At 44.2% G+C, this 26,580-nt stretch overlaps 1 protein-coding gene across 1 annotated transcript; it reads right to left on the reverse strand.

Annotated features, from left to right (window-relative positions):
- Window positions 1–2,103: 2,103 nt before the first annotated feature.
- Window positions 2,104–26,211, reverse strand: LOC112071671 (extended synaptotagmin-1-like). The gene is given in 33 exon segments (XM_070439475.1): window positions 2,104–2,783; window positions 2,878–2,927; window positions 3,021–3,126; window positions 4,374–4,511; window positions 5,072–5,158; window positions 6,015–6,142; window positions 6,777–6,923; window positions 7,189–7,275; window positions 7,411–7,482; window positions 7,717–7,812; window positions 7,942–8,031; window positions 8,200–8,248; window positions 8,327–8,409; window positions 8,612–8,736; window positions 8,739–8,787; window positions 13,598–13,783; window positions 14,132–14,200; window positions 14,203–14,283; window positions 14,711–14,797; window positions 14,924–14,995; window positions 15,157–15,252; window positions 15,468–15,557; window positions 16,180–16,228; window positions 16,388–16,470; window positions 18,209–18,385; window positions 18,633–18,753; window positions 19,508–19,563; window positions 19,684–19,773; window positions 19,984–20,056; window positions 20,204–20,277; window positions 20,581–20,715; window positions 24,168–24,209; window positions 25,518–26,211. Coding segments are annotated over 33 exon segments (3,276 nt in total). The 5' UTR covers window positions 25,878–26,211; the 3' UTR covers window positions 2,104–2,755.
- Window positions 26,212–26,580: the final 369 nt, after the last annotated feature.

A 26,580-nucleotide genomic window follows, 5' to 3' on the forward strand; every position in this document is an offset into this window, starting at 1 on the left:
TAGAAAAAAGGTGCCATCTAGAACCTGAGGGTTCTTTGGCTGTCCCCATAGGAGAACCCCTTGAAGAACACTTTTTGGTTCCAGGTATAACCACTTTGGCTGTCCCCATAGGAGAACACAAAGAACCCTTTTGGAACCCTCCAATCTTATGAGATATTGGGTGAGTCACAAATGGCACCCTAGTCCCGTACGCCTAGATCATTCCAACAGCGCCATTGAGCAAAATAGTATGCAGCATCATCTGGATATGTGTGCAACAAAAGCTCAACATTCACCTTCTGCTACCATTTCTTGTCAAGCCGTCTACACATACAATTTGACGCGTACGTTGGAGAAGTACAACATATGCACCACACAGAGCACACTGCAACTGTCTCTGCAACACAACGCTGCCAGGCAAACGCAGCGTTCCATTGGAAATGAATGTACTTCTGGTGTCCCAAAATGTAATGCCGCTGTCGGTGTGATCAAGGCGTTAGGGCTCTGGTCAAAGCAATGCAGTATATAGGGAATAGGGTGCCATTTGGGATAAAGACATTGTTTCACAGAAGAGGTGATTAAGAGGTGGATGGAAGATTGGAATCATCTTGATTAGAGATGATTAAAAGAAGTAGAAATCAGATAAATCATTTTACAGCAAGTGCAAACGTTTAATGAAACAACTACGACACAGACATTCAGTGATTAGGCATATGTGTTAAAGCAGCAGCAGTCTTTCTCTCTCTCTTCGTCTCTCTCTCTCTCTGTCTTTCTCTTCGTCTCCCCCCCCCTGTCTAGCTCTCTCCATCTCTCTCTCTCCCCCACTTCTTTATATTGCCTACAAACATTTCATAAAAATTTCAAGCCWTAGCAGTGAAATGACAGCAGAGGGAAGGGAATTTCCTCGCCCCAAAATTTGCCTGCTTCTTTCAGAGCCGGTGTCCTGGACACAAATTAAGTCTAGTCCTGGACAAAACAGCACTCTCCATGGAATCTCCATTGAACATGCTTCTTAGTATAGGATAGGATTCATCTGTGTCTAGGAAACCGTCCCTCAGTGTTCTTTCAGGGTATTTTATCTAAGACTAAGTGTTTTATAACAAACAACGTGTAACATGACTCTGATTGACTGACTTATAGCAGACCCCAGGTCACTATTGGCACTACAAATACATACAATTACACACAAACATACTGTATACAACACAATGCTGCCTTGGAATGTGAACATACATGAATTATATAGCTACAACGTTCTCTTTATCAAATAAAAGCACAGTGATTCGGATATTGCAATACTGTAAAGCTAGAATGTGTAACATTTTCACTGGCAAATGTGATGTTCTGGGTCATTTTGTAATACTTCTCCTGAATTGTAAAATCAACCCTCAAATATATATATATATATATGATTAAAACATTTAAAACTTCTTCATTTGGGAACAGAATGAACATATAATCATTAGTTCAAGAAATTGTGCACAAGTATTGGAATACATAAGGCAAAAACGTAACATATAAAAACAGGATAATAGAAGGAATTGATGAGTTAAAACATTGTTTCTTAAAGCATCATTAAAATAATKATTTCAGTAATCATTTCATTTGGATTGTAAACATCCATGATGGTACGTAGAGTCATCACGTTAAGTTGTTGATATCTTTGGAATGAAAAAAATTAAAAACAAACATATAAAAAAATTACTCAGAACAATTCCTTTTTTGAGTAAATAATAACTTAACCGGTTAGAACAACTCTAAACACTTAAAAGTTGAAACTGTTCCGGATTTTTGCTGCTTTTGTGGTGCTCTGGGGTTGATATAAATGCATAATCAAACATTAAAAGAGACATCAAAACATCAATGTGATTGAAGCTAAAATGCCTTTTGTGACTTAAGTTAATACAATTTAAGTGCTTTGGTAACATACACTGATGTACAAAACATGAAGGACGCCTGCTCTTTCCTTCACAGACTGACCAGGTGAATCCAGCTGAAAGCTATGATCCCTTACTGATGTCACTTGTTAAATCCACTTCATTCAGTGTACGTGAAGGGGACATTAAGCCTTAAGACAATTGGGGCATGGATTGTTTATGTGTGCCATGCAGAGGGTGAATGGGCAAGACAAATATTTAATTTCCTTTTAACGAGGTATGATAGTAGGTGCCAGGCGTACCAGTTTGTGTCAAGGAGTGCGACGCTGCTGGGTTTTTCCCACGCTCAACAGTTTCCCGTGTGTATCAAGAATGGTCCACCACCCAAAGGACATCCAGCCAACTTGACACAACTGTGGGAAGCATAAAAGTCAACCTGGGCCAGCATCCCTGTGGAACACTTTCAACACCTTCTAGTCCATGCCCCTGACAAATATAGGCTGTTCTGAGGACAAAATGGGGGGTGCAACTCAATAGTTGGAAGGTATTCTTAATGTTTTGTGCAATCAGTGTATATTTCTTATTTCATAGTTGCTTTCATATCAAATATCTATTCAGCCAAACAATCTTAAATAAAATGTTCTCATGACTCTGGATTTAGGAATTCTCTCTTTCCAGAGCCTTCATAGCACAGTAGTAACACAGACCAAATCTGTCATTGATTGGAGGAATTCAATTTACAAATGAATTGGGGTATTGTTGGGATGATATGTAAATGTAAGCAATTCTTCAGTGGTGGCCCCATGGCTCATAAGCTGAATAAAAATATAAAACAAACAACTGAAGAAGTGATCGTAAAAGGAACATTGCACTGCGGGAAAGCGAGACCATCCTCTCATCTAATTGGTCTCCTCTACCAAATCGTACCTGAAAAAGTAACAGATAGGTAGCTTATCAATCAAAGTAATATGGAATCTACATGAATGAATACAGAAAAGGTAAGATGTGGGATGGCACCTACCATTGTGCATTGCCACTCTTCAGGTCTATCTGATCCAAATCCAGCTGTAACTAAACACAACAACGAAAAACACAGTTCAGAGGTCATCTCAAAAAGGTGCTTAAACCAGGACAGAGATCATTAGATCGCCTACAGTAGCTTACCTTTCCAATGAGCTCTCTCTCCCGGCTCATGAAGGAGACGTTGTTTTTGACAGTCAGGTCCAGTCTTCTCTGCATGGACTCCTCCAGAGAGAAGTCAAAGTCAAACCTGCACACACAGAAAAAGGAAAAGACATAGAATGGCAGATACAGGGATAGGACATAACTCCCTAGTGTAGAGCTGCTAGTTTGATATACAGGGCCTTCGGAAAGTCTGAGGTCCTTGGCATTCAGGCATCCAGACGTGATACTTGGCATTCAGGCCAAAGAGTTCAATCTTGGTTTCATCTGAGTCCTTTAGGTTCCTTTTGGCAAACTCCAAGCGGGCTTTCATGTGCCTTTTACTGAGGAGTGGCTTCTGTCTGGCCACTCTACCAAAAAGCCTGATTGGTGGAGTGCTGCAGAGATGGTTGTCCTTCTGGAAAGTTCTCCCATCTCCACAGAGAAACTCTGGAGCTCTGTCAGAGTGACCATCAGGTTCTTGGTCACCCTCCTGACCAAGGCCCTTTTACACTTGATTGCTCAGTTTGTCCGGGTAGCCAGCTAGAAGAAGAAGCTTGGTGGTTCCGAACTTCTTCCATTTAAGAACGATGGAAGCAACTGTGTTCTTGGGGGCCTTCAATGCTGCAGAAATATGTTGGTACCCTTCTCCAGATCTGTTCCTCGTCACAATCCTGTCTCGGGGCTCTATGGACAATTCCTTCGTCCTCATGGCTTGGTTTTTGCTCTGACATGCACTGTCAACTGTGGGACCTTATACAGACAGGTGTGTGCCTTTCCAAATCATGTCCAATCAATTGAATTTACCACAGGTGGACTCCAATCAAGTTGTAGAAACATCTCAAGGATGATCAATGGAAGCAGGATGCACCTGAGCTCAATTTCGAGTCTCATAGCAAATATTGATGTAAATAAGGTATCTGTTTTTTGTATTTAATATATTTGCTTAGAAAACCAAAAAACAGTTTTCTCTTTGTCATTATGGGGTATTGTGTGTAGATTTTTTATCCATTTATAGGGTTAGGACTTCAGACATACAAAAATGCAAACAGTACCAGATACTATTACACGAAGATAGCAGGAATAACTCTGGGCCCTAGTTAAGGTAACTCTGGGGCGGCAGGTAGCCTAGTGGTTAGAGCATTGGACGTGTAACCGAAAGATCGAATTCCCGAGCTGACAAGGTACAAATCTGTCATTTTTCCCGTGAACAAGTTCCTAGGCCATCATTGAAAATAAGAATTTGTTCTTAACTGACTTGCCTAGTTAAAAGGTCAAATAAAAAAATAAACATGGTCATGAAAACTCCTGTCCCTACACATTCCCTCTGTCTCCTGACGTCCCCTTCTGTCTCACCTCTCGTTGAACTCAGGATTGAGGTCTCTCTTCTTGGTGTTGGTCTTTCTCTTGGTGATCCTGTTCTTGTCTGGCAGAAGGATGAAGGAGATATAGGGGTCGGACCCGTCCTTAGCAGACCCACAAGCTGGCAGGCCCCTAAAGGCAAACAGAGAACAAACCGGGTGACTAACTGCGTGTGGACACTGTTTAGCACAATGTTCACTGGCTCCATACAGATGTAGGATCTTCATTTGATCCCCCTGTTGCAGGAGAACTTTCCTGCAGTGCAGGAAATGTTAAACTTGTAGTGTATTTGAGATTTTAAAAAGCTTCTGAAGTTGGTCATTTCCAATTTCCCTTATGAAAAATGTATCATTGTCCTACAAAAATGTCCATGAATTATAATCCACATAATAATTCACATTTCCTGTTGCTGCAGGATTGTTTTCCTTAGCATATACATTAGGGCTAGCTTTCCCCCCTTTTTTAAGTTGATTTATGCATTAATTAATTCAAATACAATAAAAGAATGGCTTAACATTCATAAATAAATTTWAAAAAAAATATTACGCACAACATAGATAAAAATTAAGGTTATAGGTCTAGTGACTATACACCACCAGCCAGTCGGTCCGTGCCAGTGTGGTTCAGGACAGACCTGCAGGCAAGGTACAGTGATACACAGTGCATTATGGGTATTGTAGTTTGGGACATACCTGCAGGAAAGGACGGTGATGAACAGCCGGTTCTCCTCTATTGAGTAGCCAATTTGCAGCTTCACCTGGCCGGGGCTCTGATCACCTCTGAGCGAGGAGACACAGGTAGACAGGGGGAGAATCTCAATTGGTTTTGCTCGACTCCTCGCGTCCTCTCCTCCGTCCTCTCCTCGCATCCTTTTGAAAAAGGTCAAAGGTAATCGAGGGGAGGAGGCGAGGGGAGGAAAAGTGGAAACAAATGTGCTTTTATGAAATCAGACTCTGGCAAATGACGTTTACAGAGGAGGAATCACAAAATCTATGTAAAATGATAAAAACTAAATGTAGGTAGTTGCGCAATACATTTTATAGATAAAAGGATGAGTAGCATATCGTTTCTAAAATGTGTATTATTTTCTACTTTGACTTTCAAAGGGTTTGTGGCAAATGTCCAAACTCTTGCAGTAGGACTCCTGTAGCATACACCTCAGTATCCTATGCCGGAGGAGGCAACCGAGGAGAGGAGCAAACTCCTCCGTTCGCCTATTAAAGAATTGACACAGCTCCTTCATACGGTGACCACTTAACGGTTTCTGGGTCACGGAGGAGAGGAGGCCGGAGGAGTCGAGGCGAAGACGGACTTTTGCCCAATTGAGAATCTCCCACGGTTACAGTTTACATGGATTATAAAATGTATTCATTCCTTCATTATGACTAGGCCCAGAGTTTTTCCTGGTCAGGTCCCACTCCTGGCCCTAATTATGATGTTTGCTTACAGATACATGATCATTTTAAACTGTAGAAATGTGTTATTTATTTCTATGGTGAAGTACAGTACAGAGAAAAACAACATGTGCCATGCTGGCCCGCCGGACATGATTCCTCAGTCCTCACTGTACTATACTGTAATGTGACCGGGAAACAATGGGACACTGATGTCAGTGTGAGCTTTAGAATGACTCACAGTTGAGAGAGCGGTGATCGGTGTCGTAGGTTTGGTTCAGTGTCCCGTCTGTGGATGACATGGTCTCTGTCCTCACTGCCCTCCCTAGTGCCATCACTATGACACACTGCCAGCTGGGTGTCCAAGATCTGCAAGACAAAAGACCATTTAATATTCCTCTCAAGTTTCAAGCTTCCGTTGATTCCATTTTATTTTTTTTAAAGGTCATTTCACACACGGTCGACACACTTTGGAAAAACAGATCAAATATGACATTTATGAGTAAGAGACACGTGACAGTAAAATGATTATCAGGATAGAAGGTATTAAGAGTGCACATGATGACGTTAATGGAGAAAGAGGGGCTTCAGAGCAAATGCAATCATAGACAATGACTTAGGGGCACTGTCTGAACTGGATCATTCATGCAATCGTGTTGTTTCGGAGGAATAGTCATGGGACAAGTGGTGAGTTTGTGAGTCTCTGAGTATGAAAATCATGTGACAGTGCTGAGTTTGTTTGGTATAGAGAGTGGGTGTACGAGTCAGACATGGGTTCAAATAGTATGTTTTCTTTCAAATACTTTGAGTGTTTAAATTGAGCCTGCCTGAAATGCCAGACGGGTAGAGTTTACACTTTAGGGACTGTTCCATTGGTTCCGTTGTGCCAGACGAGCTCAATCTAGCACAGATAACGCATTTGAGAGAAAACAAATACTATTTGAACCCAGGTCTGGACAGTGGTGAGTCTGGTACACAGAGTGTCTGTTTACTTTGAGTTTACCTTGAGTGTGGCCCTCAGTAGTATCTGGCTCTCAGGGAGGGCCCCGTCCAGACTCAGCCATCGGTCCAGCACCAGGCCCTGCTCTGACAGAACCTCTCTCAGTGGTAGTACCACCGTGCCCATGGCCTGGCCCCAGCTGTGGGACAACTATAGTACAGAGGGATAGAAAAACTTAAACACATGCACGCACACAATGATCAGAAGTAACATTAAATACCATACTTCTTTTCTAACTTCGTCCACAATCACTCCCGATGTCACCACTCATTCTCCCAGCGTCGAATGGGTCCATTAAAAATGGGTTTCAATAGGTGTAATCTCTGTATGAAAACGTGCTAACAGCGTTTTCAGCTCTCTTAGGCCCCAAAAACAAATGTATACTTTTCAACCCTTTGCGGACCCTTTCTCTCACCTTCACTATAAGGAGTTCCTCTTTAGGGTCACGAACCAGGAAGTGGAAAGCTTCATCCCACCGAGGAGACGTAGAGCGCTCGCACACCTTGGAAAAAGAGATGGATGGAGAAACCAAAAAGATACAAATAAATTGTCCATACTTCATTTTGGGTTTCTCTAGTAAGCATATACAGTATGTAAATAGACCAGGAGTCAAGAAGACTTGAAGAGGAAGTGTTACCTTGGTCTTGTATGACATGGCCTTCAGCAGAATCTCTGCCCCCACTTTTGGCTCTTTTCCGTTCTTCTTCAACTGCGAACATGAAAAAAGAATAATGTGTGTATTAAAGAAATGAAAGGACTGCGGCAGAATCGCCAAATGTACATACATAACAAATGTACAAACCAATAATGTAAGGTCATGATGTAGTAACAAAACCAAAAAAAGTATTGTTGAGGAAGTATTGTGGGCTATATAGAGTCACAGGACAACAACAACCGCAGCAGCATGAGAGCACACAGCAGGGCAGCAGGCCCCTGGTCTCACCGGCAGGCTGTGTGCTCTCTCCACATACACAAACAGCACAGCAGCCGACAGCACTGCCTTGTTCTGGTACTGCTGCTCGGCCTGGAACTGAAGGATCTGGAGGGTTCAGAATTATAATACACCGTTAGAACCAGACACTGGTAGAGCAGAGAGACACACACACAGAGACAGAGAGAGAGACAGAGATAGAGAGAGACAGAGATAGATAGAACAGGGGGAGCTAACCTGATCTAGTCTGGCGGACTCTGAGAGCCTGGGGAGCCACTCCATGAACAGGTGAACCCGACCTGACTTCACATCATTCAGAGTGTACCACTGTGATAGAAACAGACACACGATTACCAGACTACCATTATCAGACTATGAGAGTATCATTGCAATACTGTATGACACACATATTTTGGAGGCATAGCTCTACCACTGGCCATATAGCAAACACAGCTAAATCTGTCATAAAATTTATAGTGAATCGTTAGACGTTACCTCATCAGTGAACTGTGGGCTGATGATGTCTCGCAGGTTCAACTTGAACCTGTAACACAATGCATTCACGTATTTCATCTGGCTCTGAGTCGTTATGAGGCAACATGTCGTCTGGTCAGATCCTCACCTGCCCAAGAAGTCATCCTGGTCCAGATCTTTATCAAACAGCTCAAACTGGATCTCCTGACCAGGCAGCTGAGTTAGGATGATCTGAGGAAGCCAAAACCAACACATATACAACAGGTGCTTAATGTCTCCCAGAGTCTAAATTCCACCTTCATTAAATCCAAATCATTATTGTTTACTGTATGAGAGCATAGATCCGCTGTGTCTGGAACCTCATTTCATCTAAAGCGGAAATATTTCCGACATCCAGTTGCTCAATATTTTCTTGTCACCCTGCTCTTTTTACCTCGTAGAGTTCGTTCCAGTAGGGGTTGAGGTTCTCTTTGATGGTGTGGCTGCGGAAGGTGACTCCCCCGACCCTGATCTTGACGTAGGGGTCACTCTTCCCCTTCACCATGCCCCCCATGAAGTATCCTTGGCTATCAGGTTACTGGCCTCCACCAGGTGGATACGCAGCACACCCTACACAAGAGAGAGAGAGAGAGGGGCAGAGAGAGAGAGAGGAGAGAGAGAGAGGAGAGGGGAGGAGAGAGGAGAGGAGAGAGAGGAGAGAGAGAGAGAGAGAGAGAGAAGAGAGGAGAGAGAGAGAGGAGGAGAGAGAGAGAGAGAGAGAGAGAGAGGAGAGAGAGAGAGAGGAGAGAGAGAGGAGGAGAGAGAGGGGCAGAGAGAGAGAGAGAGGGGCGATGAGAGAAGAGAGAGAGAGAGAGGCATGGAGGAGAGGGGCAGAGAGAGAGAGGCAGAGAGGGGCAGAGAGAGGAGAGAGAAGAGAGAGAAGAGAGAGAGAGGAGAGAGAGAGAGAGAGAGAGAGAGAGAGAGAGAGAGAGAGAGAGAGAGGAAGAGAGAGAGAGAGAGAGAGAGAGAGAGAGAGAAAGAAAGAGTGCATGTTTGTGTCCTGTTCAACATTAGGAGGCTCTACAAAGATCAAATCTGAATGAGTACTTGAGCTTCCTAAAAACGCATGGACTTATTGTAAATACACGTAATCTTTAAAAATGTATTACCTTTTTAATGTGGCATGAACACAACCAGTTATGATGTTTTCATCTGATTGTCAAACAATGACTTCAGAAAGTAGGCTAACGTTTACCTGCGCACGTTCGCCCACTCAAAAAATGATTTCCAGCATCCAAACAGTACAACCTCCATTTTGATTCGTGGAAAAGGACATCTTTTACAAATCACCAAACATTGTTTGTGATTCGGCGATTGTCATTAAGCCTAAACTCTTGAATTAATTGATGCGGCTTGCTGACAAATTGACCTTTTTGTAAAAAAAAAAAAGTTGGGACACCTGAAAAGGGGCTGAAATACGGATGCAAAATACAAGCTGTGTCTGTCCTCATCTGCGCGGAAACTGAGGGCCCAGTTGATAATGTTGCAAGTTCCCTAGCGGCTGGACCCAGTCAATACAATGTTACAAGTTCCCTAGCGGGCTGGACCCAGTCAATACAATGTTACAAGTTCCCTAGCGGGCTGGACCCAGTCAATACAATGTTACAAGTTCCCTAGCGGGCTGGACCCAGTCCATACAATGTTGCAAGTTCCCTAGCGGGCTGGACCAGTCAATACAATGTTACAAGTTCCCTAGCGGCTGGACCCAGTCAATACAATGTTACAAGTTCCCTAGCGGGCTGGACCCAGTCAATACAATGTTACAAGTTCCCTAGCGGGCTGGACCCAGTCAATACAATGTTACAAGTTCCCTAGCGGGCTGGACCCAGTCAATACAATGTTACAAGTTCCCTAGCGGGCTGGACCCAGTCAATACAATGTTACAAGTTCCCTAGCGGGCTGGACCCAGTCAATACAATGTTCAAGTTCCCCTAGCGGGCGGACCCAGTCAATACAATGTTACAAGTTCCCTAGCGGGCTGGACCCAGTCAATACAATGTTACAAGTTCCCTAGCGGGCTGGACCCAGTCAATACAATGTTACAAGTTCCCTAGCGGTGCTGGACCCAGTCAATACAATGTTGCAAGTTTCCCTAGCGGGCTGGACCCAGTCAATACAATGTTGCAAGTTCCCTAGCGGCTGGACCCAGTCAATACAATGTTACAAGTTCCCTAATCGCGGCTGCGGACCCAGTCAATACAATGTTACAAAGTTCCCTAGCGGGGCTGGACCCAGTCAATACAATGTTCAAGTTCCCTAGCGGGCTGGACCCAGTCAATACAATGTTACAAGTTCCCTAGCGGGCTGGACCCAGTCAATACAATGTTACAAGTTCCCTAGTGGGCTGGACCCAGTCAATACAATGTTGCAAGTTCCCTAGCGGGCTGGACCCAGTCAATACAATGTTGCAAGTTTGCTAAAGAAAGCTCAAGACAGACAGAGCGAGGCAGACAGAGACATAGGCAGACAGAGACAGAGGCAGACAGAGTAGAGAGATGAATGCCATTGAAAGAACCTGAACCAACTGTCATTAGTTTATACCAGCTGGGATAAGATTTCATTTTCATATTTACCACTGTAGCAGGACAAAATTACATTTTAACCAAATAGTAGAATTGTTCAATTGGAGACCCCCCCCCCCAAAGTTTGCATTAATGGGAGCTCATGTCTCATTTGGGGGGGGGGGGGCGCTAAGCCCTCCCTGACCCCCTGTAATTGGCACACTGGATAGCATACTGTCCTGATGTGGCCCTTTCTTCGGTGTAGATCGTGGTTTCCCCCCATCCTCCTCTCTCTCTCTCTCAACCCAGGTTTTATTATCTCAGGTCATAAATTCCTGGCAGAGACTCTCTCCCCCTGGTCATGCAGAAAGAGACGGAGAGAGCACAGAGAGAGAACAAAGGAATTCTCTTGGCCAAACTCTTAAATTCCCAAAATGGGAGAATTAAACAATATTTCTACTTTTGAGAATGTCGGAGTGGTCCACGGACACTTAAGGACAGTTATGACGAGTGTGTTTCATTTGGTGATCTCATGAAGGACAGGAAACACACATAACGGTATCTCTTACATGTACATTTCCCAGCTGTCAGGATTACATCTAAATACTGTGAAACGTATGTGATTAAACATGAAAACATTTGAGAAAATATGTAATTGATATTAACCTTCTAAATGAGAGTATGGATTTTCATATAAAGATTAACTAGTCAATGGCCATACCCCCGTGAACCCAGACATCACATTAGGCGTCATAGAACCACCCGTTCTTCGACAGAGGATAAAACCCACTCCTGAAGAAATTCCCACCAAAACATGCCGGGTGATGCTGGTGTGTGAAGTTGTTTAAACTACAACATGCCAAAGAGACCCACGGTAAGCCGGACGTCTCGAATGGTTAAGACCACGCAAACCATAAGACTAGAAAACCATCTCACGTGGAGCATTGGCTACATGTCTGGAAATAGTTCAACTCTGAGACTATCGATTCACTACAGAAGGAGCAAATTCAAGACGACACTAATTACTAGTCTGCAGCGAGAAATMACGTACACCTAGAACAAGAATACCGACAAACGCCGAAGCATCTATTCTATGAGAACATTTTTGAATGGTACTCTGAAGTAACCATTCTAACCACCTATAACCACGAAAGACTTTGTGACTTCAATGAAAGTTAACCAGAGACTCTGATGAACCCTACAGGACGATCGAGGATTCAAACAGAGTAGACAATAACGAGCGTAAATATATATACACATTGCAATTATTCTCGAATGAGCGGCCGTTCGTGTGCAAAGGATTAGCATTTCAATGAATATAATTATAGGACTGTGTAATGAATCCATTTAGTCTTTCCCGCTCTTTCTCAGTCCCACCCCTTTCCTTTTGTCTACCAAGACGTCATATCGGCTTAGCCCACTAGGGACTTTTCAATCATTGTTAGTAACCAATATTTACTGTTTGTTATGTATTTCTGTGATTATTTAGTTAGTAAATAAATAATTAAGCCAATTTGTATATCGCTGATTCATAATTTATGCTGGGGTTCGTGCAGATAACCAAGAATTTTACGAAGTTTGGAAAGAGACTAACAAGGTAATAATACATTAAACGAGAATGACTAATCGATCAGATATTAAAATATCTGAAGAGTTATATTTGGAAAATTCTAGCTCTGTAAATCAACATTTTCCGTGGAGCCCTGACTTCCTAGTTAATTAAGTTTACATGATTAGTTTAATCACGTAATAATAATAATTACACATAGAGAATTGATTTGATAAAATAAGTCTTCACATTCAATGATAGTAAAGACACGACCATACAGCTGAATGGGCCTGTCTGTTAGCATCCCGAAAACAGAGGTCCTATGTCAAAGGTCATCTGATGCGTCACCTGAATCACCCGCGTTCTCCATCTCAGACTCCTCCCTGGCCATTGTACCACACCTTAAATACCTTGGAAGCATCCACTCGGGAAGACTGCAACATCGACCAGGATATCCACAATCGGATCAAACAGGCCTCATCCTCATTTAGACGGCTAAGGAAAAGGGTTTTCAACAACAGCAACCTGCACCTACCCACCAAAGTTGCAGTGTACCAGGCAGTGTGTGTATCTTCACTCCTTCACGTATCTTCACGTGCTTCTACACCTGCATTGCTTGCTGTTTGGGGTTTTAGGCTGGGTTTCTGTACAGCACTTCGAGATATTAGCTGATGTACGAAGGGCTATATAAATAAATTTGATTTGATTTGATATAGATGTGAAACATGGGCAGTCTACGGCCAACACTTAAAACAACTGGCGTCCTTTCACATAAAATGCCTCCAACACATTTTAAAAGTGACCTGGCAGGACAGTGTTCCGCACTCAGAGATCCTCCAGAGAACCAACTGGAAGAGCATTGAGGCGTCCCTCACACGCAACCAGCTTAGATAGCTCGGCCATGCCATCGGATGCCAGAGGACCGCCTGTTGCGAAAGACGCTGTACGGACAGCTACAACTGGGCAGTCGCTCTGCAGGTGGGCAGGAAAAAGCAGGCTAAAGGACCAACCGAAGACATCACTATAGTAGTGTGGGATGAACCCTGCCTCCCTCCAGACTGTTGCTGCGACCCTTCCACCTGGCGCGGCCTCTGCCACAAGGAGTGCTGTTGGCCGAAGAAAAAAGGACTGAATGTCGCCTGGCGAAGCCACAGAGAAGACATATGACCACGCCTGCTCCGGCCTCAACGGGACAGGCCTTTGTGTGCTCTGTCTGTGGCAGACTGTGTGCATCCCGCATCGGATTATACAGTCATCAGTGAACACACAAGCTGTAGTGGAAGTCAGTGTGTGTGTGTGTGTGTGTGTGTGTTTCGGTTAGCGGACTCACCTCACTAGCAAAGTCCGAGTCAGGGGTGGTCTGCTGGGGTCGGGTGGGTACAGGTTTGGGGGCTCCACTCACTCCCCCAGGGGTCACCTCTGATGAGATACCCCCATCTCCGTGGCCTGACCCTGGGCTTAGGGGGTGAGGAGATACGGGGCTGGTAGGAGAGGCATCCTCATTTAAATAGAGCACCTATTATTCAGGAGAGAGAAGAGGGGAGATACTTAGTCGGAGACACATTTAGGACAGGTTATGCCATGGCATCACTGTGTGGGTGTTTGTGTGTGTGTTTGTGTGTGTGTGTGTGTGGTGTGTGTGTGTGTGTGTGTGTGTGTGTGTGTGTGTGTGTGTGTGTGTGTGTGTGTGTGTGTGTGTGTGTGTGTGTGTGTGTGTGTGTGTGTGTGTGTGTATATGTGTGTGCTACTCATGCCTGCATGCATGCGCGTGTGTTTGCATGCTGTGTGCCTGTGTGGGTTTCTGTGTGCGCGCTGTGCTTCCCGTGCGTGCTTTCCTGCATTTGTGTGCGTGCTCCCCACCCACCCTCAGAACAGCGTTGATATAGATGCGGCTGGCCTGGCCAGAGTTGTCCAGCTGAAACCACTGGTCCATTTGCTGAGGTCAGGACTAGCCAGCAGACGGGACAGAGGGATGGACAGACTGCCCAGAGACAGAGCCCGGTCATCATCCTTCACCTGGGAGAGAGGGAGGAGGAGGAGGAGGAAGAGAGAGGAGGAGAGAGGCAGATGAGGAGGAGGTTGGGTGTTTGACAGAGAAAAGGTAAAAAGATGTGTGGATATGATTGACAGGTGGATAAGGGCGGATAAGGATTGATATTCTACAACAGTGGTGTGTGTCTGTGACATCTGCAGTAAACGAGGATCCACTCGTAACCACTGTGACCGTTAAGCCAACATTACGAGAGACAGATGGATAGAGAGAGAGAAAGAGAGAGAGAAAGAGATGGAAAGAGAGAGAGATGGAAAGAGAGAGAGAAAGAGAGAGAAAGAGAGAGAGAAAGAGATGGAAAGAGAGAGAGAGAGATGGAAAGAGAGAGACAGAGATTGATAGAGAAAGACAGAGATTGATAGAGAGAAAATAGGCTTGTGGATATCTTATTACCTGAATATCAATTTCCTGTTTGCGAGGGTCCTGGATGTAGAATGTGAAGGCAACTTCCCACACTGGGTCAGTGGTAAGATAACAAGTCTAGGAACCATAGGGGAGAGGATACAAGTGATGGAACATGAGAGAAATACACTAACCTAGAGCTTAAGTCACATGTACACTATAGTTATTAAGACCTTCTGAGGGCCTATGGGGGTGAATTCCTACCTTACTCTCCTTGGTTGTGTCTTCTACGGACAGCTGCACCATGGGGCTGGGGTCCTTGTTACCCTTTTTCATCTGAAGCCCATCAACATATAATACAGATGTGACACACACCAACAGCCAGCCACAGGGGACATAATGAAGCTTTTGCTATTGTCACAGCTAATGGGGGGGTCAGAATAGACAAAGACCGCGGCACTGCAGCCCAGAGCGTCAGTCAGTCAGTCTGTACTCACAGGCAGGTCTTGAGCCCGGTCCAGATAGACAGCCAGGATGGCTGCAGAAGGAGGGTCTGCTGTCTTACAGGTCATATTCTGGTTCCTCTGGATAACCTGATCACAGGGGAAGACAGGGCTTTAGTGGTCCATCACCATGACTACAGTTTAAATCCTGAAGGCGTAATGAGATTTCTATCCAACGGCAATGTTTACAAACTACATCACAAACACTCCTTATTTTAAAACTGTGAGGGGAGTCTACCCAAAACCATGCAAGCATTTTATTTGACCATGGGAACATAGTAGTGATACAGTAATGAAGTGGGCACCTCATTGAGTCGGTCAGCAGAGGACAGCAGAGAGAGCCACTCCAGACGGAGGTGAACACTGCCAGATGGTACATCCTTCAGACTAAACCACTAGTAGAGAAAGAGAGGGGGGTTTAAAGAAAACTTCAAACTGAACCAATGAGTGTTGAAGAGGGGGGTGAGTGCTTGAAGTGGAACGACAAAGATACTCATTCTAGGTGGTGGTAATCATTTACATTTTAAAGTACCGGTGTTTAGAGCGAATATTCTAGAATAGCCGGTACTCAAGCAGTAGACAATATGAGGTGGCGATTCTCTGAACTGGTTTGCACTGGCACAATTCAAACACTAGGGGGGTCACGTTATTGTAGTGAGCCCAGAGAGCCAGAAGGAGATCAGGAGGAGGGAGGCACACGGGGTCTGCGTGACACCTGCTGCTTAAACGGGATTACCAGATTCAACCGTAATTCAGTCTACAGCCGTGTCTTAAGGGCAGCCTTAATTCCAACTCATTCCAGCTTTTACTATCTTATACGAGATACGGACAATAGCTGGTAGAGAGGGATATACAGTATACCTCAGTTAAAATCCTCATTGACTGGAGCTACTTCTAAATAGGGAAAGTCAATGACTGTTTGCTGAACCTATACTATTGTGACGTCAGACTTACTTTCAATATTAAGTAAATAAGATGAAAAACTAAAGCAGATAGCCATTAGCACTTGTAACTCACCTCATCTAGAACTCTGGCCTTGTGTACGATATCTAGATCCATCTTGACCCTGAGAGAGAGAGAGAGCGAGAGAGAGAAGAAGGAACATGTATATCTACATTACATCTACAGCGCATTACAACGTAACACAAGTGCATTTGTAACTGCGATGGAGATGGTGTTACAGAGAAATACAGAGAAACCGCTGAGGGAGTGACAACGATGCTACCTGCCCAGGAAGTCATCCTGGTTCTGGTCTTTATCAAACACCTCCACCTCCAACTCCTGACCCGGCACTTCATGGACAATCACCTGACACACACACGCACAGTATAAAACACATGTACACACGTAAACACGACACCAGATGACACCGTGGCAACAGTAACAGCAAACAACACGACAGACTTAATGTATATGTAGCAGAAAAGCTGTATAAGAAAAAATTACAAATATATTTGTCCTCCGATGGAGTTGGTTAATAAAGAATGTAATTTCTTTAAAAATACAATATGACAGACACATGCGAATAGGATCAATTGAAAATATCCAAAAAGGTCCCATGTTTGATAACTACATTATTGCAAAGCTATATAGCAGCAAATATAAGGCATCCGTGTTTCTCTCAACAGCCCTGAAGTCCATGCTATCAGACATACATTTAACATTTACATTTAAGTCATTTAGCAGACGCTCTTATCCAGAGCGACTTACAAATTGGTGCATTCACCTTATGATATCCAGTGGAACAACCACTTACCATAGTGCATCTAACTCTTTAAGGGGGGGGGGGGGGGGGGTAGAAGGATTACTTTATCCTTCTAACCCCTTTATCTACATACTCTGCACCTTGTGCAAGACTGTTCATTTCTCATGATACAGCAAGGAAACAAGTACCAGATCAAACTAGATAAACAAAACATCTCTATAGAAACCAAGGCCAGAGCTTCCCCTTTTCTTCGCTGCACAAGGCAGAATACGCTGCCTGTTTGGTCAAACACTCTGCGAGGTAGTGCACATTTAGGGAATAGGGTGCCATTTTGGGACGCACTATAATATGCCGATCTGCTCCTACCACTGTAAATATTTCTGCGTGGTTCACTAAAGTGGTATTTCTGCAATATGCAGGCCTCCTTTTTTGTGGGATTCTGCAGAGAGAAGCAGATAAAACAAACCAGGGGCACTGTGACATGCGACATTCTCTCTCATAGCAGGCTGCAGTGGTGGAGGGACAGTGACTCCACTCTTAATGGACCGAGGCCTAAGACAGATGTCACGCTCAGGGACAATCAGGTCACTACAGGGAGAAAGACATTTACAATGGCGCAGTACAAGCAGTGGATGTCAACCCACTGGCACAGACGTCGTTTCAACGTCTAGTTTTGTGTTCTAATTTCATAATTTTCATTTTGCTGACAATTTGCAATGTCCTCCTGAGTTGTCTTGAAAGGCGCTTGAAGTAAGGAGGATCTAGTGTAACTCTTTTGACTTGTTCAGTTAGTCTTTCACAGGGTTCCCAGCTGCAAGCCCACCTAATAACAGACACATTTAACAAGGCTGATAAATATGCAATAACTAATAATGAGCTGGGGACCAGCAACGCTCTGCGGCAGCCTGAGTGATCAATTCAGCTTTAGACAGTCTGTGGTGTTGTATTCCATCTATTCTCCCCCCTCTCACATCTCTGTAATAATTGGTCGGAGAACTATCCCAGCTGTGCCCCTCGAAACGGTGAATATTCATCTTTAGACAGTAATGTATCAGTTCACCCCCCCCTCTCACCTTATACATCTCGTTCTTCTCTCTCACTCTCTCTGTCCGTCTTCCACTCTTTTCTCAATCTTCTCTCTCTCCTCTCGCTCTCTCTCCTCTCGTCACCTCAAACATCTCTCTCTCTCTCTCTCCGCTCTTGTCACCTCAAACATCTCTCTCTCTCTCTCTCTCCGCTCTTGTCACCTCAAACATCTCTCTCTCTCTCCGCTCTTGTCACCTCAAACATCTCTCTCTCTCTTCGCTCTTGTGACCTCAAACATCTCTCTCTCTCTCTCACCTCATACATCTCTCTCCACTGTGGGTTGAGGTTGCTGTCCACGGTGTGTGATGTGAAGGTCTGTGTGCCCACACGCAGCACAGCGTACGGATCAGACTTCCCGTCTATTATCCCCTTAATGACCGTATCCTTGGCTGTCAGCTCCTCCGCCTCCAGCAGGTGGATACGCACCACTCCCTGACAGACCGACAGAGAGGCATGATTAACACAGAGTCTACCTTTTGCCGTTCACTGGTTCCACATTCTGCAGCTTTGCCCTGAGACATGGCTGTGAACTCCTACAGTCATATGTCTCAGTACAATCGGTGTTTATCTATGTCAATCATACAAGTAGAGTCAGTCAATCTGTTGTGTTTGGTAAATGCTTCAGTCAGTCTGAGTCTGACTCTCCAGGACAGGTGATTTAGTATTTCAGTGGTGTTACCCGTGGGAGAGGGGAGCGGAGCTGCGCAACGTGCAGGTTGGCCACCAGGGGGATAGTGAGGCGGTTGGGGAGGACCAGGTACGAGGCTATAGCATCCATTATCTTAGTGTCCGACATGGCACTGCAAATGAATGCAAGGGTGACGTTGGGGACACACAGAGATGGGAAACAAACAAATAGACAAAGACTATATACTACTGCTGACAACATGAACATGCATCAAACATGATATCTTGGCACAAAGCGTCTCAGAGTAGGAGTGCTGATCTAGGATCAGTTTTGCAGTTTAGCTCATAATAAATAATATTATATGGACAGATGGAACCTGATTCTAAGTTAGCACTCCTACTATGAGACGCTTTGCGGGCTCTGGGTAATAGACAATAGGACCAACCAACGGCACCCGTTGAGTACGGATGTGGTTGAGGCAGGGGACGTTTCCTTGAAATCATTTTTAGCTAAATGTGATTTCTCAGTTCAGAGAATACAATTAAATAAGAATGACAGACTGTGTCATTAAACGTGTTGCCAGGAATCTTTGATATATGATGTTAGCAACTAAAGTTAACTAAAACATCACTGACAATTAATGATTTAATTGCAATATCAGACAATTAGCTACATATCTTATCCACACACAATGTGAGCAGGGACACTGACAGTGTCCTAGTAAAAATGTGCTACAACTATGGTCATTGACAATGGCCAATGACAATGACCGTAGTTTGGCAAGACAGTACAAACAGATTGGGGACCAGGCTACTTCCCCCTGAGGTGACACAAAGATAAAACACACCGCAAACACCAAACTGCATCAATCAAAAATGTCATATAAGTACTCCTTTGAGAATGCCAGAAAGAGCCCTCTCACTCACTTGAGTCCAGGGATATCGAGCAAGTTGGTCAGCCCAGTCCAGTTGATGTCCAGCTTCTGTGAAGGCAGATGTAGTTAAAGAGAGTCAACTTCAGAAGATGCTGCACCAAATGAATGAATGGGTGGATGTATGGACGGACAGATGAAGGAATGAAGCGATTGGTAACAGAGACTCACAGGCCTGCGTATGAAGAACATGGTGACGGCTCCCACCAAAGGAACGTCTCCAATCAGGGGCTCCAGTATAACCCTCAACATTCCATGTAGCTACAGAGATGGGGTAGGGGGAGAGGGGGGGGGGGGGGGGAGGAAAAGAGATAATGAGGGAAATAATTAGAGAGATTAGCGACAGAAACCGAAAGAGAGAGAATGATACAGGTTAGCTTTATATAGAAAGACTACGAATTTGCGGGGGGAAATGTCTCATGTACTGCACTCCCACCAAATCCCCAGCCACATTGTTCGTTCTCTCTGTACCTGTACTCCTTTCACTCCCGCTTTGCAAAAGTACTTTTTGATTTCCACATTGATCTCCACATCACCCGCATAGCTGGAAAGAGGAGAGAGGGGAGGAGTCAGGGGGGGAAACAGGGAGATGATGTAACTGTCAAGCTTCTGCTGCTGCTATAGACGAAGGACGTGCTCTTCATCACAGAGGGTGGTGAGGGTAGCCACAAGTGCGGCGGCGGCTGCGTACCTAATGTACAGATCCAGTAAGACCTGCCGCTTGTCGTGCTCCGTGTGAGCCTTCACTCCCACAACCTTCATGGCCTGCGACAAAAAAACACATCATATCATGCACATAGAAAGTCCACAACATAGATCGTGTTTACTGCAAGATGCTGTGTATAAGGTAACCTCGTCTGCAGGCTATTGGGGAGGAGGTCTGGTGCTAATAAGAAGTGATTTGTTTGTGTGGAAATGTTCTGTATGGTCATTAGTGTCCGAATGAACCTGTCCATCTTCCTTTGTATAATGACAAAGCCACATATGTACATCTCTATAAATGGCTTGGCTCTGGGGCCTACTATACAGTAGTGACATGGTGTTATATGCAGGCCAGGGCTCTTGTACCTTGTCCCCTAGGTTGACTTTGGTGAAGCTGAGGGTCTGTAGGTGGGTGTTGGATGCACGTATGACTGGAGCAATGGCTTCGACCAGTAACTTCTCCAGATACTGGCCCACGAACGGCCACGCCTGCTGCAGAATCTACAGGAGAGAGCGAGAGAGCGAGAGAGGGAGAGAGAGAAAGAGAGGGAGGGAGAGAGGTAGAGAGAGAGGGAGATAGTGAGAGGGTGGAAGGGGGATGTAGTCATGCTTCTCACTGTGTGTTTACAACTTAATAAATATACATGAGATCCTATCATCATCGCTTGACCACGCTTCAAGGACACCTTTGTCATTTTTCAAGGACTGCAGTGCTTGCAGGCGACTTCACTGAATATTGAATGTAAAACGTATCTAGAATATACGATCTGCATTAGCTTGCTTGCCAAAGCTCATTAGGTCAACATATGCTATGCCATATTCATTAATATTTACGTTGTATAATCACATTTGAAGTCACAGATAGTAGGTTCTATAACAACTGACTAACTCTACTGGACAACCAAAAAGGACACCCCCAAGATAACTCTCATTTTGGCTTTAGTCATGGCCGCTTGCATTTCTTAATGGGCAATCTTCAAAATGAGGCCAAATCAGGAAGTGCAGTCGCCCTCTAATGTTATTTGTTTGTGTTGTATCTCCAGGATATGTGATAATGGATTAACACAGCAGTGATTTGTGAGCAAAAGGAACATTTGAAACCGAGCCTGTGCACTCTGCACTGTGAACCTCACTATCCCTCTGTGTACAGTGACAATATTTATTTCCAGTCCCCCGTGTCATGTACACGTCCCTTATAATTGACTGCATCTGCAAACGCAGAAAGAGGACCTGATAGTGAAAGATTTCACAACCTTAGAGCATGATGTCCCCTCCCCTGTATCACATATCCACTTACATTACAGGAAACGACAACCACATATCTGGTTGAGAGGCTCTTCACATGACGGAAACACAAAAGCCGTGGCCCTGCAGTCAAATGACCTAGTGACCTCATGGGTGGAAGTTTATTCATATGTTTCATGAATAATAAACATTATTTTTTTTTTCTTKTTATTTTTATCTGACAAAACTGTGGTGCTTCTGTGTCAAACAGTAAAACAAATTCAGTTTTCTGTGATGTATATAAGGTGTAATATTGGGATGCAAACTCAAAATGTAATACATTTCAACTCTATATCTGACATGGTACAGGTGTCTTCTTTTCTTAAGTCCATAACCATGTGTGTGAGGTGTGTACTTTTGTTTCAAAGTAGATGTGTTTAAGACTACCAAGAAACACTGTGTGACCCTGATTTAGCCCACTGTCTGTGTCACACTGCTTTGCTTTATCTTGGCCAGGTCGCAGTTGTAAACGAGAACTTGTTCTCAACTAGCCTACTTGGTAAAATAAAGGTGAAAAAATAAATAAAAAATAAATAAATCAACTGTACATTTGATGGTTCACTTTTGTATGGTTCCACTGTGCAAGTCAGCACTTTTGGTCATACTATTTAAATCATACTGCCATGCATTTGTGTATACAGCAAATTAATGGCAAGATCCATCCGAGATCTAAAGCTTGGCGTCACTTTGAAAAGGTGCTAATTTCTGAATCAGTGTGTGGGATTTAAAGCGGCAATCAGCAGTAGAAACGATAACAAAACTCTGACCCCGCCCCTGTTTCGGTAAAAAGCTGGGGCTGGAGAAATATAACCACTCAAATCCATACACGTAGCTATGGATGCAAGGACTGACCATCTATGAAATCAAATGTATAGTTTTAACCATGTTTTCAGGCTATATAGTGTTTGTTTACATTTACAAGCTAATATTTTGGGTTCTGATGGGGTACGACAGTTGAGCTAAACTCATGGGGCATTTAGAAGTTATATCCTTCAAGAATCAAAAGGGTACATATTGATTTGATTTAAAAGACCCAAAGATTGTTGTAGCAACTGCTGGTTGGCCCTTTAAGGCAGTGGCACTAATACTTCTCATCGCACTGCCAAGCCATTCCCTTTGACGCTGACCTTCCCCTGGGCCCTGTCTGTTTGTCTGGGACTGGTCACGGGCTGCGTCCCAAATGGCACCCTACTCCCTATGGGGCCTGGTCAAAAGTGGCGCCGCTAAATAGGGAATAGGGTGCCGTTTGGGGCACAGCCATGATCTCACTGATATGATGTGTGCTCACTCACTATTCCCGGAACCCAGAAAATCCAGTGAGCACTGAGCTACTCAATATGTTAAGAGTCTGTCAAGAGAGACTACGCGCTCAAAGATTATCCTCACAAACCAGGTACAGTAGCTAGGTATCGTGCGGTGAAAATCCTCCTCCTCATTAATCCAGGAATTAAACCAAGGGATTATGAAAGATACTGTAACTGCACGTAAATTAATAAAAATCCTAACAAGAATATAATGACATTCTGGCCCGCGGCATCCTATCTGTTGTTTTAGATATGGTCAAATTCTAATTGAATAACATTTAGGCTGTGCCATCCTATCTCTTGTCCTAAAGAAGTGAGATGAGGAATCAGGCCAGGGTCTGTAGTTGCAGCCTGCCAGGCAGAGAAAGAGCCCCCTACGCAGTCAGAGCACGCGGTGGGTGTCAGCCAGGCAGCTAGCCTGGAGCAGCCCTGGTTGTTGCTTGCGAACGATAAGCCGAGCAGATCACTCCCCTACAATATGTGCTTTGTCACAGAGACTTCATTACATCTCCCAGTGAGAAGGGCAGCCTTGTTTATTGATAATCACATCACCATCATCCTCGCTGAAGATGCTGCTGGCACTCAGTGGAGATGGGAGGGAGGCTCGCTGCTGTGGCTGCTGCAGAGGGTTTAGTGTGTGTGCTTAGTGTGTGTGTGTGTTGTCAGGGGGAACCTTTACACTCCCCCCTGACTCTTACTAGAGGATGATGGGTACTAATGGAGGGAGTGGAGCGCTGCCAGAGACAGGATGTAGACACACACCGCAACCCAGGGCAACGATGGACAGGCACAACTACGCCATGCCAGGCAGCACAAAGCTCCTCCATCACCACACCAGCACAACAGCTGTGTATGTGTGTTTGTGTGTAAATGTTTTCCTATATCATCAGGACCAGAGTGTCCTGACAAGGTAAGAAAACAATACATATTTTGAAAAGCCAGGACTTTTTTTATGTCCTGAATTTGTTAAAGTGATATTTTAGGCTTAAGGGTTAGGTTTAGAGTTTGGGGTTAAAGTTAGGGTTAGGATTTGGGGTTAGGTTTAGCATTAGGGGTTTTGGGTTAAGGTTAGGGTTAGGTTAAGAGTTAGGGAAAATAAGATTTTGAATGGGAATACATTTTTACTACCCGAAAAGACCTGAAAAAAAACTGCAGTGTGTGTGTGTGTGTGTGTGTGTGTGTGTGTGTGTGTGTGTGTGTGTGTGTGTGTGTGTGTGTGTGTGTGTGTGTGTGTGTGTGTGTGTGTCTTGGGGTAAGAGTTTAGGGGTTAGGGAAAATAGGATTTTGAATGGGACTGAATAGTGTGTCCCCACAAGGTTAGCCCCCACAAGACCGTGTGTGTGTGTGTGTGTGTACACTACATACCTTGTTCATCCACTCAACTTTCTCCACGTCCGGAAAGTTGACCTGCAGAGAAAGCGATTGTTTAGATTTGAACTTTGAACTGCCTTTAAACAATATAGCAGAAGAGTGTAACCTGGGTAGGAATGTGTGAAGCTCGTGAAATGGCTAAAGATTGACTTGAGACAGTAAAATTAAGATGTGTGTGTCTTTTTGGCCATCGCCCATGTTTCAAAAGACAACGAACCACAGACCGACCCTAAACCTTTCCTCCAAAGCAAAACCACAGTCACAAGACCTTCACAAGATCACACTGATCATGATCAAGTGTCTATGTGTGTGTGTGTGAGAGAGAGAGAGAGAGAGATATCCTGTGATATCCTGTTGACACAAACCACAAAGATTGTGGTATAGTGTGAGTGTCCTGTGGATGGGACAGTTGAAGAATGTTGAAATAGTCCCATGACTAAGAAAGTTTTCTTTCTTTCCTGATATGGTCCAACTAGTCTCCCCCTCCCCCTGACTGATGTCTCTGAGTCATCAAGCTTCTGGCATCTAAAAGGAGAACCGTAGTATAACCCTTAAGTTCTAAGGAACCTTGGAACTGAAACAGGAAATGGGGGTGCACACAGAAAAACGCCTCAAATTAGGGTGGCACAACAAAACCTCCGAATGCAAACTCTCTCTTGTGAAATGTTGAGACTCATAGTACGAGTAACTCACAGTCACTACTGGGCTAACTGTGCTAAATGTAAATACTGTAATATCTCTGTGGCCATCTTTGTTGGACTAAATGTTCATTCTGAATTCCACCGTGACTGTGGCATTTTAGAGTTTGGACTCATTCCCCCAGCCCTGCACATAAACAATGTCCAAATATAGCTATGGTTGGATGGACTACAGAATGAAGAAGGTGAGGTGGGGGTTGGTAGGAACAGGGTACAGTAGGAAAACTAAAAGGTCAGGATTTTTTTTTCAGCAGCAGATGATAAAAAGGTATGAGAGAGAGAAAGAGACAGAGAGAGACATCTTCGCTCATCAGTTATGTTTATAAACATTATCAACTGTGTCAGACAATTTCGGGATCATTTGTTTACAGATGTAGACATATTTTGACAGTGTAAACAACGGAGTCTTTGTTTTTTGATTATGACGAGTTAATGTAATGCATTTCTAAATCATTCGGTATTATTCTAAATCAAAGGGTGTATTTTATTCATTTGAATGAATGGAAATATTATATTGCAGACTGTGGCTTTAAATGACCAGATTGCAGACTAGATAGTGGGGTGCAGATGTGTTCTGCAATCTGCAGTTGCGGCAGCAGGCTGAGCCTATAGAGAATACACAATACAGTATAGGTTTGTCACTTACCCATGGGGGTAATTCCCGTTTACTCCTAAAAGCACTTGCAGTGGTGTATGCTCTCTCGTTCTCCAATACGTACATGGCTGACCGCAGCCGCATCACTTTCTCGTTGCGACTGTGTTTCCATCCCATGTAGACCATCAGACCGAACAGAACTAAGCTGATACTAAACCCGAAGTATCCTGCCAGGTAAACTGGCAAAAGTGTAGCCAGGCATTTTCCAAAGGACCACAAAACGGACACCGCATGTTGGCCGGGCGGTTTGGGTGGCTGCGTCTCTTCCGGCAAGGCGGAATCTGCAGCCCCCGAGCCTGTGGCCATGCTCGGCCCTGCATCCCTAGATGGCGTCGCAAAATCCTTCTCCATGGAACAGCTACCTATGCAGTTCAGCGTTCAGTGCCTTCTTGTTGGTGAATTACTAATTAAACGAAATCCGAATTAAGTTAAGCCTGCAAACCATTGACAGTGGTTTACTCTATTGACACGAAATGTTAGTCTAAAATACCTCTTGAATAGGTAGCCTAAACAGCCAAAACCCTCTCTTCGTGTACGCACTGACAAGCAGACACAGGCAAGTGAAATTCTAATATTTGTCAGACTTGAGAGGGCGTGTTTTCTAAGTGAAAGCCCTCCTCAAATCCAATAGAGAAAAAAGTCACCTTAAAATTAACTTGTTCCGAGAATAGTTGTAACGCACTGACTCCCCCGCACCAACCAGTCAATGAGCGACGTCTCATACAAGAAAAAAGCTATTGCGCTGCTGCAGTTTTCACACAAAAAACGCATAGCTAGCTTTCCAACAGACTGATAATCTATTTGCAGTAGCCTAAGCCTATACATACGGTAGTAGGCATATGAATAAATGTGATAGTAGGCTAAACGACGTTCTTGATAAAGCAACCAACGACAGCAACCGCTCAAGCAAACCGTTATCTCTTGACGCCTGCCTGGTATAATGTGCCTATTTACGCACGGGTGAGTGCACGTTTCGGAGTCTAGTGTAGGCTGTTGAATGTTCTGTGTTTTTTTTGTCGGCATGCTACCAGTAGGTTAGTAATTTAGTATCCGA

Source organism: Salvelinus sp. IW2-2015, unplaced genomic scaffold (assembly GCF_002910315.2).
Source record: "Salvelinus sp. IW2-2015 unplaced genomic scaffold, ASM291031v2 Un_scaffold1678, whole genome shotgun sequence".
Classification (NCBI taxonomy): domain Eukaryota; kingdom Metazoa; phylum Chordata; class Actinopteri; order Salmoniformes; family Salmonidae; genus Salvelinus; species Salvelinus sp. IW2-2015.